Source organism: Pogonomyrmex barbatus, unplaced genomic scaffold, assembly GCF_055798465.1.
Source record: "Pogonomyrmex barbatus isolate J1 unplaced genomic scaffold, ASM5579846v1 scaffold15, whole genome shotgun sequence".
Classification (NCBI taxonomy): Eukaryota; Metazoa; Arthropoda; class Insecta; order Hymenoptera; family Formicidae; genus Pogonomyrmex; species Pogonomyrmex barbatus.
This window is the reverse complement of record NW_028297111.1, coordinates 3,016,352-3,034,426: the sequence shown is the minus strand read 5'-3', so window position 1 is coordinate 3,034,426 and position 18,075 is coordinate 3,016,352. Positions and strand designations below refer to the sequence as shown.

The 18,075-nt window shown below is 37.6% G+C and overlaps 2 protein-coding genes and 1 long non-coding RNA gene across 7 annotated transcripts in view; all 3 read right to left on the bottom strand.

The window, feature by feature from the left end:
- Positions 1-6,617, bottom strand: part of LOC105422463 (N-acetylneuraminate lyase-like) — a 36,416-nt gene extending 29,799 nt beyond the window's left edge. For 4 of the 5 annotated variants that reach the window (XM_089073535.1, XM_089073534.1, XM_089073532.1 and 1 more), the window contains exons 1-2: positions 6,482-6,615; positions 6,231-6,398 (exon numbers count right to left, since the gene is read on the bottom strand). In XM_089073535.1, coding sequence (XP_088929661.1) covers positions 6,231-6,239 — 9 coding nt within the window. In that variant the 5' untranslated portion in view covers positions 6,240-6,398; positions 6,482-6,615. Of the gene's footprint in view, positions 1-6,230; positions 6,416-6,481 lie in introns of all 5 variants that reach the window. The other variant, XM_089073533.1, reaches the window with a different exon arrangement.
- Positions 3,177-6,080, bottom strand: LOC148937240 (uncharacterized). The gene is made up of 4 exons (XM_089073536.1): positions 5,934-6,080; positions 3,903-4,142; positions 3,524-3,695; positions 3,177-3,467 (listed from the first exon to the last, which is right to left on the bottom strand). Exons 3-4 carry the CDS (start codon positions 3,666-3,668, stop codon positions 3,304-3,306), a joined length of 309 nt encoding a protein of 102 aa, XP_088929662.1. The 5' UTR covers positions 3,669-3,695; positions 3,903-4,142; positions 5,934-6,080; the 3' UTR covers positions 3,177-3,303.
- Positions 6,618-6,805: 188 nt separating the features above from the next.
- LOC148937239 (uncharacterized) lies at positions 6,806-17,769 on the bottom strand. The gene is made up of 3 exons (XR_016138518.1): positions 17,412-17,769; positions 6,978-7,039; positions 6,806-6,870 (listed from the first exon to the last, which is right to left on the bottom strand). It is a non-coding gene; the product is annotated as an uncharacterized LOC148937239 (long non-coding RNA).
- Positions 17,770-18,075: the final 306 nt, after the last annotated feature.

Below are 18,075 nucleotides of genomic sequence, written 5' to 3'. Positions count from 1 at the left end.
GATATTTGTTATATATCTGCTGCTACAATGAGACAGCAAGCAATGCTCGATTTTTATCGCATTTTTGTCGTTATTGTATGATAAGAAGATGTGCTGCAAAAAACTAAGCTTAATTAGAAAGTAGCAGCTTGAAATCTGCTGCGAAATCATGATCGGATGTTGGCACAGTACTGGCATTTTGCTATTTGGGATAAAAAATGTAAACTTTATAAGTTTTTATTATTTGGTAAATGCTTGAGTAATGAGAATGTTACTTTGGAGAAGAAATGATATGCTGAGATATTACTTTAATGAATTAGGAGATAGATATTGCTAATGAATATATGCAAAGATTGATATTTGAAAACGCTTAACTCGATTTATTATAATTATAACTCTAATTATTTACAAAAATAATTAATAAATAATAAAGTAGTAAATAAATAATAACAAAGCGCTGTGGCTCTGCGAGTTAGCGCGAGATTCGTAAGTCACAGGTCTCACAACACAGTGGCGGCAGTGTAATGATATGAGGCTGCATATTGACTGCAGATATCGGATATGAACTAGTTTTTATATTTAATAATATTTTAAATATATAAGAATGAGGTATAATGGCAATGAGAGCAGAGCGCAATACTAAGAGCGCATAAAATTTAATGATAATCAATGTAACATAATCAAAGTAATATAAAGTGGACGTTTCGGTTGATCTTTCAGCCTTCCTCAGCGCAAGAGATAAAAAATACAAATAAATCTACTTAGACGGTGAACGAATCGCAAATTCATAGTCAATGTAGCAGCAAACATCGAAATTCATAACGCCGGTCGTCTATCAAAATACGATGCATCTTCAAGAACAGTTACAGTAGTTGTTAGGATGACCAACTGCTCGATTACACGATCGAAAGTTGAAAAATCTCAGATTGTACAGAGCATGATGTTATGATGCATTTGTACTAATGTTTATAAATGACCGGCGTATAGTTCATATACGAGACGATGTGAGAGAATGTGCAGATATATAATATAAAAAATAACTTACACATAAATTTAAAACCAACGACACAAAGAGAAAATTCACACTCGGACGCAACGGGACTTAGGCGGGCACTAACAGATAAATGAAGCGGTCGCAATGCTGTGACACAGGTAACTGTCAACCGAGATAGCAATATTCGAACGCAAACAATTTCGGAAAGGCTGACAAAAACGATCGAAAGATAATAATATACATATAAGAAAAGACACGAGTGTATGTAGCGGACAGGCTACGATTGAAAAATAATAATAATATATACTTGGAAATAGATTAATATACATAATAAAAATGATAAAAACGAAAGCAACCGAGAGCAAAATTTGGTTATGAGTGCATTGTTGCACTAAAATTAGATCAAAATAATCTTATATTCAATTTGTTTCACGTAGGCTGAAAAAATGCGTTTTCATTCCTTTTTCCAGTACATTAATTTCGTTTTTTTGGACAAAATATTGTCCGATTATTTAAATTATGGGTTAAGTTTAACAAAGCCATTATTAAGAGTAGATTGAGAATGGAATTTTTACGCAAATGTATTTAAATATAACATCATATCGCCTCATTTGTCCAACGTCCTGTTTAATGCTAACCTTTTCAGTCGTAAATCTGTCAATGGCTTTAAACATTGTAGACTTCTTTTTAACAGGAAATTGCTGCATATTGAGCTCTCCGACACATACTTATACATTAGAGCTACACACACTCAGATTTATAATCTTCTCGACGTTTATATCACTACATCCCTCTATCTACCTGCAATTCCTTTTTCACTAGACAACGAGGATCACTGCTTTCCTTTTTTACCAATCAACATGACAAACTAAACAAGAAATTTGATAATCTATTGACGAAACATAGAGTTAAAAAGAATGACACAAAACCGATCCATTACTTCTACAGTCACTCCACTCACCCACACTCCTTCGCTGGAGGATGTCATTTTTATTTGAAACCACTAATTTTTCCAACAAACGCACAGAATTTTGACTTGGAGATCGTGATCGATCCACACACGTTTAAGCAGAATCCATTGTTACACATTAATAAATGGTTTGTCAACCTGTCCTCCACTCCTGTACCCCCTGACGTACAGAATCTCTTATAATTGGGTGACAATTTTAGTCTACCTATCAATAATAGGAAAAAACTGACCACAGAATTCATAAAAAACATCGAGAGCAACCTTATGAAACTCTCTATAATATCACAAACGGTCATTAGAAACCGCTCTGTTAACATTCATTAACAGTCTACCTAATTATTCGATCCCTAAATGTGAAGTTAACACACACTTAAAAGATCTCGCTTTTACTACTAGAGATTTCCTACAACATAACAACAATCTCATCCGTGCGGATAAGGGAAACATTACTGTAACTTTGGACAAAGATGTGTACTTCAGAAAAATTGAAGACTTCTAAATTATAATAACACTTATTCTGTCGTTAAAAAAGATCCAACAAAGGAGCTCACTTCTTTGCGAGATTTATTAAAGAGGTGGAAGGATTCCGAGTTCATTTCAGCCTCTACCTACAGACATTTAGCTGTGTATGATGGGATTTTACCGAAAGCTTACGGACTTCCTAAGATCCATAAACTCAATTATCCTTTCCGACTTATTTCTTCCCTTAACAGCCCTTTGTATAATTTAGCCACTTTCATCCATTGCATCATGCTCAAAAGCTTTCCTGTTCCACATAGCCACATCAATAATAGTTTCGAATTCAAAGGTCAAAAGACTTTCTGACGTACACATCGACAATAACTCCTCTTTGGTTTCCTTAGATGTCTTTTCGCTGTTTATTAATATGCCAATTGCATTGGCCATTGAAAGTGTCTCTGCTAGATGGGATTACATTGCTGATAATTGTTCCATTTCCAAATTCGAATTTATCACGGCAGTCAGATTCATAAACTCTACTTACTTCACTTTCAACGGAGTGTTTTATCAAATATATACACACACACACACACACACACACACACACACACACACACACACACAGGGTGTCCGGTCATATCATCTCTTGTGTGCAAGTAGAACCGGTAAAACTAAGTAGAAAAGTCTTCTATCATTTTGCAATTTTCGCGATACTTGCACACAAGAGATGATATAACCAATGCCGGACACCCTATATATATTTATAGATTTAGATATGTTAATTTTCGTGTTTATTTCATTTATTTTTTTTTTAAATTATACTATTTATATTTATGGTTAAATAATTTATTAAACTTAATATCTTAATCTAAGATAATAAGCTAAGAGAAGAGAAACATCTTTAATAATGTTTAATTTTTGGTTGATATCCCAAGTTTGTTAAATCTCCTGTCATAATTTCTACAGCTTCAGAAGAAATAGATTTAAGAGGTGCACGAGGTAATCCTGTATCGATGTCAGTAAGAAAAGCCATTGCTTTCTTCATGGCCTGCATTCTATAAATACCTACAAATCGAATTGATTTAACAACACGCCTTATTCGATTCAAAAACAATATTTACCATGTTTCGTAATAGCAACTACGATATTTGAAAGTTTTTGTTGCATATCCTTAGCTCTTAACGTATCTCCATTTTTACAAGCAGAAAGAAGATTCAATATAAGTTCCGGAAACATATTTAGACTGGTTGATATGAAAGAATCCATTCCCAATGCCGACGCTGCATTTATTAACTAGAAGATCAGTCAAAATTAAATACTTTTATTACATTACAATTAAAAAACGTACATCAGAGTAAAAAATAAGTCAGATCCGTAATTAGTAACTGATTGATAATTGTTTAGTTACTAGCTATTTATGATTCATATTTATTTGGAAAGTGTTACGTCCGAGATTCTAGAGAAGAGATAATAACTTCGGTCAGAAGGAGAAGAACTCACGGGAGGACGTACGGAATTATGGTTGCTCTCACAGATCGACGTCGTGGGATTGATCCGCGAGTCGAACGCGTCTTAAGAGGACAAGAATCGGGTCAGCGTCGATGACGTTATAACCCTTACCTGCGCCAGCGCGATCGATAGTCCGTTTTAGGTCTTGGAGTCAGAGAACCGAATCTCTTTAACCAAGGATGGACCTCGTGCGATCTTCAACGAGCCGTGAACGGTTCGGAGTCAAGTTTTCTTTTAATAAATAAATAGAGACGAAATTCGAGTTAACTACTATTTAATAAAAAAGAGAAATACAACATCTTAATTCTACGATTCTACGAAGTAGCGCAAATGTTAGAATGTACATGGAAAATTTTGTTTACAAAATTTTCATACATAGAACTTCACGTAATAGAAAAATTCGGTACAACCTTTCGTTACAACAACTTATATAAATAAAAAAAATCCGATATCTATATTCCCAATTGTTCTAATTGGGGCAAAAAATTGCTTATTGCGAGCATGTCAACGAGATCGGGATGCAGGTGTGACGGAGGATTAGGGTGAGCGCTACGGAAAGCTTTCACAGGAACAAGATAGGGAAGAGGGTCACGGGAAATGTACATTGGGATAATATCATCAATTTGGTGCTTTGAGAGTTGATCCCAAAACTGGTTGTCGGGTTTAAACTTTCTTTTAATGTAAAAATCTCCCGGTGATGGATGGGTGGGAGAGCGGAGAAATTGGCGGACAAGTCTTCTCCACGTCAAAGTTCTCTGAAGTGCATTGTTTCTCGAAATCTGCCGCGGAGCGGAGGGCGGTGGTGTATTCTTGCAAAGAAATGTTAGAGAGTTTCGGTTCTATTTCAATTAACTCCGCGAACGTTTCCTCAGCGTGTTCGGTTTCGCAACGAATCTGTTTGTTTAGCTTCTCCTGATGGTGTCGCAATGCCCGCTTCGTTTGCTTGTTCGGGATAGCTAGCTTTCGTTTGATTCACTATGTAAATATAAGAGTTAGGTGAGAGAGAGAGTGGTAAAAGAATTGAGAATCGTGATAAGGCAGCTTCACCGAATCAATCGACAGCTTGTCAAATTGGAATGTTGAGGAATCGGGGGAGGCAGCTTCATCGAGTCAATCGGTGGCTTGCCAATTTGGAATGTTGAAATGTTTTAAGAAAACAGTTAAGTCAAGATCGCGAAGCAAACAGCCAATCTACCGCGAGAAAGAGTGATAAAGATGGACTTACTTTTGTTGTGGCGGGCGCTGGTGATGGACGAGAGGTGTGATGCCTGGGCTGGATCGTGGATCGAATCGCACGAAAATGAAAGTATCGCGCATAGATTCTAACTGAGAAAAAATTTGGTGACAACCTCGAATAGTCCGTCAAGGTATGGAGCGAAGAGAAGAGAGAAGAGAGAGATCCGCTCCAAGTCGCGATTTATAAAGGGTTCCGAAAGAGTGGGAATATCTGAGGACGTGATGGATTTCCGCGTTGGCTTGTCGAATTATAGTTTAGAAAAATTACGAGTATAGAGGAAGGAGAGGAGCAGTGTTCTGTGAATTGTGGTTGTTTTTATATTTCCGGATTTCCTAGCGAATGATGGAATTAGTTAGTGAAAATTTCACCCGCCATTCCACACCTTCAATCATTCATTGGTGTGCCTACCAACGGTCGCTAATCGCTTCTTCTTGATTGGCGTTTCCTTAGTTTCCTCACCAATTTGGGGAATGTCACCCTCGATCAGACGCGTTTCTTCCGTTAAGAATTTGATTTTGTTAATATTTTTGATTTTTATTGGTATGTTATAAATTTTTCGATGCCGACAAAGCTGTCTATTGCAAGAATTATTTTTTAATAGTGAGATCTCGTATCTCGAGAGGAATTTTTGTGTATTTATTTACGGTTTTTCTAGATCGTTTGAGGCGCTTCGTTTTCTGATTAGCAGCCGTTATCTTTTTCTGAAAGAGAAGAAGTGAAGTCCCCCGGACGTAACAAAAGCATTAGCCCTAAATTTTAACAACTAATGTTCTATTAATCATTACCTGGTCATTTGCAAGAAATATAGCATATTTTCTATTATCGGCACATAGTGCTTGTGCTCCTTCTTCTAAGTTGGTACTAGTGAATTTTATACCCACAAATGAAGGTATTCTATCACCAATCGATTCAAGAAACTGACCCATATATATTGTAAAATATTTGCACATGATATGTAGAATATAAAGACGCGCGCGCGCGCGCGTGTGTATGTGTGTGTGTGTGTGTGTGTGTGTGTGTGTGTGTGTGTGTAATAATTATTTCAGATTATATGCGTGTTAAAATATCAAACGGTCACTTACTGTTAACATTAGTCCAACATAGGGATATGATAATATAGTAATGGTGTTTTTGATGCTGCATTACCAATTATTTGCAAGTATTCAATCAGTTGTTCAGGAGTAGTAGGTTTAAAATACAACTCCGATAAGCATAGTATAGAATTTACGCACAGACTAGATGCATTTTGCCTATAGAATTATTATTTCTATTTTGTTAACTAAGTACAGAATTACAATGAATATTCTCCGCATGTATTAATAATTATACTCACAAGTTCGATAACATCGGGAAGAGGAGCGCTTCCTACTTGAATCATCAAGTGTTGCTTTGTTTTTTTGAAACCAACTGCCCCAAGCCAAGCTTCGGTAACAAGTTTTCTTTCAGCAACAGACATTGACATTCCTTCACCACTTGTACCATTAACTGCAAAAAGAAATATAAGCATACAAAATATTTTAATTTTAAAACAATTATCGTTTATTATATATCTTCTTTTGAGATAATTTTTATGCAAAATAAATTTTGACCGGAATTTATTGCATTTAATGTCATTTAAATAATTATCATTGAATTTAATGATAACTTATCAAGGACCTGCCTTTAATTTCCTTTTTAGCTAAATATGTTGCATATTGTGGTATAATATCTAAGTTAAGCGATCTATTAAATGAATATCAATCATTATATCTTTCAATCATTAAATCATTATATCTTTCAATATAATATTAATTGTTTTTAAAGTTTTTTAAAATTAAAAAAATAATTACCCATTATTATTGAAAGGAGTTAACACAGGAGCAATAAGACCTCTATAAGTATATGATAATCGCTGCAATTATAAAAATAATATCAGCTATATTATAAAAAACTTATTTTGTTTACATTAACGATATATTACATTGAATTGAAAATATTAATTTGCTTTGTTTATATTCATTTCGTTCCTCATTTAATATAAATTAAACAAAAAAAATTATCTTGTTGTATAAAAAAATGCGATTATTACGATTTTCAAATAAATTTCAATTTCTTTTCTGATAATAAATAATAAATTTATTTAAAAAGTACTTATCGTACACATAACATATTTCATCACATACAAAAAAATTATCTTAAAAATAAAATTTATCTTTTCTTTTTATTTCTATGTGTTTTATTCAACAAAAAGATTAAACAAGATTTGAAACAAAGTATAATAGATAGTAGGTAAACAAGGGGGGCCCTAACTCCCTCGGGGCGTCAAGGGAGGGTAAGGGGCGGGGGGGGGGTAGTAGAATCCCCAGGAAGTTCGTATCCGGAGGAATATCCTCCTGAGTCGGTAAGGAAGGTTTTCTTTCCTCAGGAGGTTCGTATCCGGGGGAGAGAAGGTGGAGCCTTCGGGCGGTCGCGGGGTTTCCCCGGGTCGGTTTCCCCCGTCTTCAACGCCGCCCTAGTGTTTTTTTTTTCTGCGCGGTCTAGGTAACTCTGGGCGCGTAGCGTTTTTCCGCGCAGTCTAGCGCCTTCCGCGTAACCCCCGGGCGCGTCTTTGACGCCGCCCTAGCGTTTTTTTCCGCGCGGTCTAGGTAACTCCGGGCGCGTCTTCGATGCCGCCCTAGCGTTTTCCGCGCGGTCTAGGTAACCCCGGGCGTGTCTTCGATGCCGCCCTAGCGTTTTCCGCGGAGGATCTAGCGCGTCCTGTTTTGCAGGATGCTGCGGTTTGTTACGTCGCTTTCGGCGTGTCCGTGTCTAGACGTTGTTTGCAGGATGCTGCTGTTTGTTACGTCGCCTTAGGCGTGTTTCATGTCTAGGCGTCGTCTATGAGGATATAACGCGTGCCGCTCGTCCTGTTTTGTAGAACGTTGCGGTTTGACGCGTCGTCGAGGTGATTCTTTTGAGCGACACTTGTCACCGTGTTTACGATGGCGAAAACCGTTAAAGTAGCGAATCGGCGGTGCCAGCTATGCGAGACACGAATGATCGATGACGATGAGATGTATTGGTGCCATTCGCTGGATGACGTAACATCTTCTCCATTGCGAAACGTAACGGCGTATCCATCGGTCAATGTGACGGAGTACGTCGTGAGAGGACAATACACTTCGATTTCTAATCAGTTAAAGAGGCGCGGTTGTCGATTTCCGCCTCAGCGTGAGATTTCACCTAAAAAGGTAATAGAGGCGTGTGTATGTCATCACTATCGAGGGATGACATATAATCATTTACTGGAGATACTCTACGAAAAGAAGAAGCCGATCGAGATTAGCAGACGACAGGAGTGTGGTGAACTTTCATGAAAGCGGCTATTACGATGTTTAACGACAACGATGACGACGAAATGTTTTTTTGCGCTCATCGCAAGTATTGGAGAAAAAGCGGTACCGTTTCATCAGCCACGTACGAGGAGGAGAGAAAAAGAAGAGAGCGTGTTGACAACAATTAGCGCAATTAAGTATGCGTGCATATAATTATGTATTATAATCGTAATATAATTATGGATTGTATATATGAATATGTATGAGAATAAGACTAACCGCGAGAGAGACGGAGTTTTTTTCCTCGTTCGTTTGCGTATCGCGGGGGGGCGAGAGGCGAATCGGCGACGTGCCGGAAGTCTTCAATTAGCGATACCGAGGGTGACGTTATATTATCGGGAACGTATGAGAGACGAGAGGTGGGAATCGCGCGAGAAGGAAATCGTCGTACGAGTGTTAATAATAACGAGAGATTCAATTTGCGATATCATGGTCAACGGTATCGGAAATGTATGAGAAATGGTGGTCGCGCGAGGAGGGAATCGTCGTAGGAGTGTTAATAATGACGAGAGAGAATATTTTATTACTTTATTGTTGTATTATTTTATCAGGAACGTAAAAAGAGGAAAGAGCTATTTGTAGGATGTTGCGGTTAGACGCGTTCTGTGTCTAGGCGTTTTCCGCGGGATCTAGCGCATCCTGTTTTCCGCAACGACGGGAAGGCTCGCGTTCTGATTATGTAGGATGCCGCGCGTTTTGTCATTTCGGAATGTCGCGGTTGTCGCGATTTGACGTTTTCGACCCTCGGAGTATATATCTACTCGTGAGAGGCAGTTGTTTCCATTATTAGGAACGTAATATATGGAAGAAGTCGCGCTTAACGGTGATTCGTCTTCGAATGAGAGCGACGATCCGCTTTTACGCGCGTTCGATCGTAACGTGACGCATCGCGATCTCGACGACGATCCTTGCGAGTTGATTATCGAGAGTGACGATAGTTTAGAGTGTTACGAGATTATCGCGCCTGGCAACGACGAGGAGTGGATCATGGCGAGAGAAAACGTTTGCTGGAACGTGGCCACGTATCACTTGTAACGGGAGATCGATACGGAGAGTTTGCGAGAGAAACTGTGGATCGAAACGTTGCTCGCTCTGAGCGACAGAGCGGTGATCTACGAGAGAACAGCGAGAGAGAGAAAAGTTCGAGATGTTAAATTCGTCGTTCCTACGGACGGTTGGGGTAACACTGTGTGGGAAGTTGCGATATGGAGAAGAGTCACGATTTTCTCGAACGCGCGGCGGGGGTTGAAGGAGTGTGCGCCTATCGCATTTGGAAACGGGAGTGTATCGAGTGTCTCGAGGGATTAACGTACGTTAATCACAGCTCTCTTATATCTTATCAGTTCAAACGACAACGCGTGTTTCGCGTGGGCGATGGCCGCTCTATATCCCGTTGATCTACACTCGGACAGACTATCATCGTATCCTCACTATTCGTTGATATCGAACTGAATTTCGATGGTATCGACTTTCCTATGACATTACGAAACATCGCTAGATTCGAACGTCTTAATGATTTGTCTACCAATGTTTGCCATTCGAGAGAAAAGGGAGAGGAACGGTATCATGATCGTTCCTTTGTCGCTCACGGGGAACAAGAAGTCTACGCACGTAAATTTGCTCTATCTGTCGAACGAGCAGCGCGGTGATAACGTCGGTCATTTCGTATAGATAAAGCACCTGTCTCGACTGTTAATTGACAAATAAGAAGGGAGGGTGTGCGTCACGGCGGGGCCCGACCACGAACCAGTCGTGAAAACTCGTAATTATTTTGCGAAAAAATACCACCTCAGCCAGGAATCGAACCTGGATCTCCTGCTTACCGGGCAGGCATCTTATCCTTTCGACTACCGAGGCATGTGATGATATTTATCGCAAATAACGTGTTTAGAATAACACGTCAACAATACAATGATACATATATATATATATATTACAATATACATATATACATGTATTCTTTCGAATCCCCACGACCGGTACTCCAGAGAGATGATGGTCCTATTCTCTCGATGGATGCAGGTCGGACTGCAGCGGCGACACTCTCCAACGCCATTGGCAAATATACAAATAATCCTCCTTGGAGCACGACAGGAGAGATTGCATCAAGCATGGCTCGAGCCCGAATCTCTCGTTATTATTAACGTCGCAAATAAACAAGCATAAGGAAAAAAAAATACATATGCGATCGATAAGCGTAAGAAAGATTATGCTCGTCGCGAGATAAATTTTGTATTAATTATAAATTATATTTTTCAGATGTCTACATTATTTTTACTCGAACGAGAAATTGGTCGCGCATAGCGTCGAGTACGGAAGAGCGAACTGCGCCGTTATTCTTCCGAGCGAGGACGACAAGTTGCTCTCTTTTCACAATCACGACAGAAAGGAGAGACTACGATTCGTCGTGTATGCAAATCTGGAGTGCATTTTAGAAAAGGGAGATCAAGGGGGTTCACTGGGAATCTCGACGATAGATTCATCTATCAACACCACAAGGCGTTTAGCGTGGGAGATTATTTGCGTAGCACGTACAACGGAATCGTATCCGCCGTATAGATCTCGCCGAGGCGACGACTGCGTCTCGTGGTTCGTCGAGGAGCGCTGCGCGCTCTCGCGTGTCGCGTGAAGAAGGTTCTGTGCGCGAGCGTACCGATGTCGGAGCTCACGTCGAACGAGCGGAGCGCTTTTCAAAAAGCGACAAATTGTCACGTGTGCGGAAGGAGCTTTGGGTCGTACGATATTCGCGTGCGCGATCATTGTCATCTTACCGAACGGTACCCGCGCACGCGAGCTGCAATTTGAACTATTCAGAACGCGTTCGTTATTCCCGTTTTTTTTCACAATCTATTTGGTTATAATTTGTTACCGTTTAAGGAGAATTACATCGCGTTTTCAAAAATCGTCAACGATTCGGCGTACGGAAAATGGAAAAATTGTGTTAAGCTGTTTCGTGGATTCGTTTAAGTTTCTCAATATTAGTTTAGAAAAAGTAGCTTTGTATCTAGATCGGGAAAAATTGAGGATCTCGCGATTCGAATTTTCCGATCTCGTCGCGGAGGATTTCGAGTTGCTCACGCGCAAGGGCGTATTTCCGTACGAGTACATCGATAGCATTGATAAACTGTTAGTGACCGCCGATCGAAGCCTTTCACAATTTTTTAACTAGCGAAACTGTGAGCGTTAGCGATTACCAACACGCGCGAAGGATATGGGAGCGTTTTCACGTGAGAACTCTCGGCGAATACAGCGATCTATATTTGAAAACGGATGTGCTTCTCTTGGCGGATGTTTTTGAAAATTTTTAGGATACCTGTATGAAAGTTACGATTTGGAGACACTCGATACACTCCCGTTCCCAAATGCGATAGGCGCACACCCCTTCAATCCCCGCCGCGCGTACGAAAAGATCGCGACTCTTCTCCATATCGCTTCCCACACAGTGTTACCTCAATCGTCCGTAGGAACGACGAATTTAACGTCTCGAACTTTTCTCTCTCTCGCTGTTCTTTCGTAGATCACCACTCTGTCGCTCAGAGCGAGCAACGTTTCGATCCACAGTTTCTCTCGCGGATTCTCCGTACCGATCTCCCGTTGCAAGTGATACGTGGCCACGTTCCAGCAAACGTTTTCTCTCGCCATGATCCACTCCTCGTCGTTGCCAGGCGCGATAGTCTCGTAACACTCTAAACTATCGTCACTCTCGATAATCAACTCGCAACGATCGTCGTCAAGATCGCGATGCGTCACGTTACGATCGAACGCGCGTAAAAGCGGATCGTCGCTCTGGCTCGAAGACGAACCACCGTTAAGCGCGACTTCTTCCATATATTACGTTCCTAACAATGGAAACAACTGCCTCTCATGAGTAGATACATACTCCGAGGATCGAAAACGCGTCAAATCGCGACAACCGCGACATTCCGAAATGACAAAACGCGCGGCATCCTACATAATCAGAACACGCGCCTTCCCGTCGCCGCGGAAAACAGGATGCGCTAGATCCCGCGGAAAACGCCTAGACACAGAACGCGTCTAACCGCAACATCCTACAAATAGCTCTTTCCTCTTTTTACATTCCTGATAAAATAATACAACAATAAAGTAATAAAATATTCTCTCTCGTCATTATTAACACTCCTACGACGATTCTCTCCTCGCGCGATCTCTATTTCTCATACATTTCCGATACCGTTGACCATGATATCGCAAATTGAATCTCTCGTTATTATTAACAATCGTATGACGATTTCCTTCTCGCGCGACTCCCACCTCTCGTCTCTCATACGTTCCCGATAATATAACGTCACCCTCGGTATCGCTAATCGAAGACTTCCGGCGCGTCGCCGATCCGCCTCTCGCCCCCTCGCGATAAGCAAACGAACGAGGAAAAAACTCCGTCTCTTTCGCGGTTAGTCTTATTCTCATACATATTCATATATACAATTCATAGTTATATTACGATTATAGTACATAATTATATGCAAGCACACTTAATTGCGCTAATTGTTGCCAACACGCTCTTTTCTTTTTCTCTCCTCCTCGTACGTGACTGACGAAACGGTACCGCTTTTCCTCCAATATTTGCGATGAGCGCAAAAAAACATTTCGTCGTCATCGTTGTCGTTAAACATCGTAATAGCCGCTTTCATGAAAGTTCACCACACTCCTGTCATCTGCTAATCTCGATCGGCTTCTTCTTTTCGTAGAGTATCTCCAGTAAATGATTATATGTCATCCCTCGATAGTGATGACATACACACGCCTCTATTACCTTTTTAGGTGAAATCTCACGCTGAGGCGGAAATCGACAACCGCGCCTCTTTAACTAATTAGAAATCGAAGTGTATTGTCCTCTCACGATGTACTCCGTCACATTGACCGATGGATACGCCGTTACGTTTCGCAATGGAGAAGATGTTACGTCATCCCGCGAATGGCACCAATACATCTCATCGTCATCGATCATTCGTGTCTCGCATAGCTGGCACCGATTCGCTACTTTAACGGTTCTCGCCATCGTAAACACGGTGACAAGTATCACTCGAAAGAATCACCTCGACACGTCAAACCGCAACGTTCTACAAAACAGGACGAGTGGCACGGATTATATCCTCATAGACGACGCCTAGACATGAAACACGCCTAAGGCGACGTAACAAACCGCAGCATCCTGCAAAACAGGACGCGCTAGACCCCGCGGAAAACGCCCAGACGTGGGAAGCGCCACACCCCGCGGAAGATGCTAAGGCGACGTAACAAACCGCGACATCCCCGCGAAACAGGACGCGCTAGATCCCCCGCGGAAAACGCTAGGATGGCGTCGAAGACGCGCCCGAGGTTACGCGGAAGGCGCTAGACCCGCCCGGAGGGTTACGCGGAAGGCGCTAGACCGCGCGGAAAACGCTAGGGCGGTGTCGAAGACGCGACCGGAGTTACCTAGACCGCGCGGAAAAAAACGCTAGGGCGGCGTCGAAGACAGAGGAAACCGATCCGGGAAAATCCCGCGACCGCCTTACCGACCGAGGAGAATAAATCTATCTCGACGACCGCCAGAGGCATCCACCTTCTCTCCCCCGGATACGAACCCCCTGAGGAAAGAAAACCATCCTTATCGACTCAGGAGGATATTCCTCCGGATACGAACCCCCTGGAGATTCTACTACCCCCCCCCCCGCCTTTTACCCCCCCTTGACGCCCCGAAGGGTTAGGTCCCCCTTGTTTACCTACTATAGATGTCTTTATTCTAGTATTATCAAAGCCAAATTGCCTTTCTGTTTTGGAATTATTTTATAATTTTTAATATTAATTAGAAAGATTCTCGATATATTATAATAATGCACAATAATAAGACTAATGAGAATTTGTAAATGATGTGCAAATTATATGTTTCTTAACTACATCTTAACTACATTTATTAATAAAAAAAATTCCAAACATTTCAACTCGAGTTTGAGTCATCTTTAGTGACACAAAAATGTAAAGATAATAAGGATATAATAAGGATATAATAAGGATAATAATAAAAATATAATGAGCTTAATCGGTGAACTCAAGCATAAAAAAATAATGATAATATGTCACTCACGTCAATTGACTAAAAGAAATTATTAATTAATAAATAAATTTTAAATGTGAGATAATATATTTAAATCGAAATATAAAGTAAAAAAGTCATATGAAATAAAAAAAGAAAGAATAGTTATAAAATGATTGTTATTTACCAATACTTAGGTACAAATAGATCACAATAAAAAGAAAGAGAAAAAATACCTAAGAGAGCAACATAAATCTCGTTACATTAATACAACAACGAGCGTCCGAAATCTCTAGCTCAAGATGGAAGCATATGCGATGTAAATATTCAGTACCAAACTGTGAATTTAAGCTATTATTCTGTTAATCTTCTTTTAAAAAGCATTTCGGAAATCAATCGCTTACATAGATTACGTGCACTATTTAAAATTTTAACGTTATCCGATGTTTATGACCGCAATTTATTCCAGTTTCGGTAATTACTAAATGCATTTTAGCTTTTCTATGAATGCAATTCATTCAATCTCGTTTTTAATTGTTTCATAATCTCACATGGCACACATCACAGTTATTACAACAGATCTTGTACATTTTTTTTTTTAATATACTGGGAGAGCGTCTTTATGAACTTTGACCAAACTTTTCAATTTATTCTAAATACTAAAAAAGCAAGTTTAGCGTAATTATTTTATAATTATTCTTTCGTTTTTATTTTATAAATGATTTGAATGTACCATATCACATTTAAAATTTATTTAGTAATTAATAATTTCTTTTAGTTAGTTGACGTGAGAAAGATATTATCATTATTTTTTATGCTTGGACTCACCGACTTAGAGATCCTTATTATATCCTTATTATATTTTTGTATCCTTATATTTTTATTGAAGATGACTAAAACTTGAGTTGAAAGAATTGGGAATTTTTTATTAATAAATGTAGTTAAGAATAAACATATAATTTGCGCATTGTTTGCAACGCTGATTCTCATTAGCTTTATTATTATACATTATAATTCTTATTCTTATGGAAAAATCAAAATAAAGAGAATCTGTACTTTCAGGACATAAAGATAGAAGGATTTATCTAAAAAATTTCTATTATGTATTTCTAAGCTGAGGAATACATATTGCAATATTAAATTTTTTATTTTTTGTAATTTTTATCGTGTGTTTACTAGACAATGACTGGCATTTTACGTGGCACTATGATCAGAAAAGTTGCGAAAAGTTACATAACTAGTGAGTTCAACTCAAACTTTCATATCATATACCATTTCATATCAGCGTGATCGATATCTATAAGTGTAATTGAGTAATGTGTTCTATAATTAGTGATTTCTCATAAGTGAATAGAGAGAAACAGCGTTACATAGCGTAGTTATATTGAACTGTTTTCTACATATTATTCTACAATTTTTATAATAGTAATTTTCATAATACCATGATTTATGTAAACTAAAAATTCAATAAACGATTTCTTTGAAGAAAAAAAGATCTTTCTCTTTCTTATTTTCAAATGATTCTAAGCCATTCAGTCATTATAGAATAGCCGAAATAGAGTTACTTGCTTTCTTAAAACTATTTCCCAGTCAAGAAATCGAAAAACAAGTAAGATAATTATTTCGTCTGATAATAGCAGAAGACAAGAATTCTCCTAAACAAAAGTCTGACTCAAATTTGTGTATGTAATAAACTTAAATTAAAGTAAGAAATATATTTAAAGAAAATAATTATTATAAAGTTGTAATTTAATATTAGAATCGACTATTTAATCTAAATCTAATTTAATCTAAATTTAATTAAACATTTAACAGCAAAATTCATATTAGTTATAACTTTCAAAAAAAAAAAAAAAACGGAAAAAGATTGACAGCTTGAAAAGATCTTAGCATCGCTTTTTTAAAAAATAAATATTTATATATGACCAAAAAGAATGATTAAAATCCTTTCACAACTATATGAACAGATATATCTAAAATACTTATTTTAAAAAAAAAGGGATTAGTAAACATATAGCCTTTAATAATTTTAGAAAGATGACAAAAGGTTCATTTTTTTTATTCTCTAATTACAATATTATTACTAGAAAATTCTTCTATGTGTAATATCTCCGAACAAAAGTGTTCAAGGAGTACAAAAAAAATCTAACTTTCGATAAGACTCTTGAAAAGCGAAAAAATTCACATTACAAACGTTACCCTAATGCATTCGATGTCAAAGATTTTTTATTTATTTTTGAAGTCCAGTAAATTATTGTATACGAGAAAACATTATGCATCTTAACCGGTAGCTTAGCCGATGATAAAATCCGCGCACTCATGATTTCTAGGACAACAGCGAGATGTTTGCGAGATGTGTGACTATAAATGGATGCTTTCTCATTTGTAGATTAAATCTTCAAACATTTCTCTATGCTCCTAATTAAAGATCTATTTTTTTAGCTGAACTTTTTATATCATTCATCTTTCCCCTTTTTTTCTCCATATTCCAAAGAAAGGAAAAGTAAATCGTATACAAGAAATTCGGATTTCATGAGCGCGAATGCTGAATTATTTCTTCGAATGTACATGTACATTCATAAATTAATATCTTATTTCAAAAATTACAAAAAATGTAAAAATATAAAAATTTTTTATTTAGTATAGCCTATTCTCCCGGTACAGAAAGGTACTAATTATAGAATATTTTATATGTATAATTCCACACATGATTATCTTTATAGGCATATGTTTTTTTTCACTGTGTGTAATTCTATATCATAAGTAGGAATAGCAAAACAATTATGTAAATTTCTATATTTGATTGTTTGACTATATTTCTGTAAATATTGTCAATATGAATATTATATACTTCATGAATATTATATACTTACGGACATTGTGTATTGGAAGCGTGACGATAACGACGTAAAACCTTATCAGAACAGCGACACGAAATGAACTAAATCGCAAGCAGTAACTAAATATACACTTTCTCGTTGAGTGCTGATAAGATAGATTGTCATTTTGTTGGTAAAATATTAAAGGTGTATATGCAATACAAATAAAAGCGTTACTATTCAATATTAGAAAACATATTTAATTTGTTAATTAAGTTAAAATAAATGTTGCTAAAACAAATGTATAATTAACATTTGAGTCTTTGTATTTTATTACATGTATAAAATAAAATAATCGTCAACATTTACAATATACATATAACATAGATGATATAAAATACAAGAATAGTAAACATGAAAATAAAATAATAAATTCTAATAACAAATTAAATAGCTGCAAAATAATAGTAACGTTTATCTAATAAAATATATTATATATTTTACAAAAGAAATGGAATAATAAATTAAACTGTCAAAATTTACTTAAAATTTACTTAAAATAAAATTCTTTTAGATACAAATTAAAAGAATCACATTATTTTTTAAATTATCATAATCAATTTAAATGACTTCAAATTAGCATAATAAATTCAATTTTTCATTAGTTGGTTACTCTTAAGTTATACAAAGATATATTTTATATTTAAATTTGTATGGA

Coding starts and splice junctions, on each gene's coding strand:
- LOC148937240 (XM_089073536.1), bottom strand. CDS start 3,668: ATGGATTCTTTCATATCAACCAGTCTAAATATGTTTCCGGAACTTATA. Junction 3,468..3,523: donor AGTTGCTATTACGAAACATG/GTAAATATTGTT, acceptor TTCGATTTGTAG/GTATTTATAGAATGCAGGCC.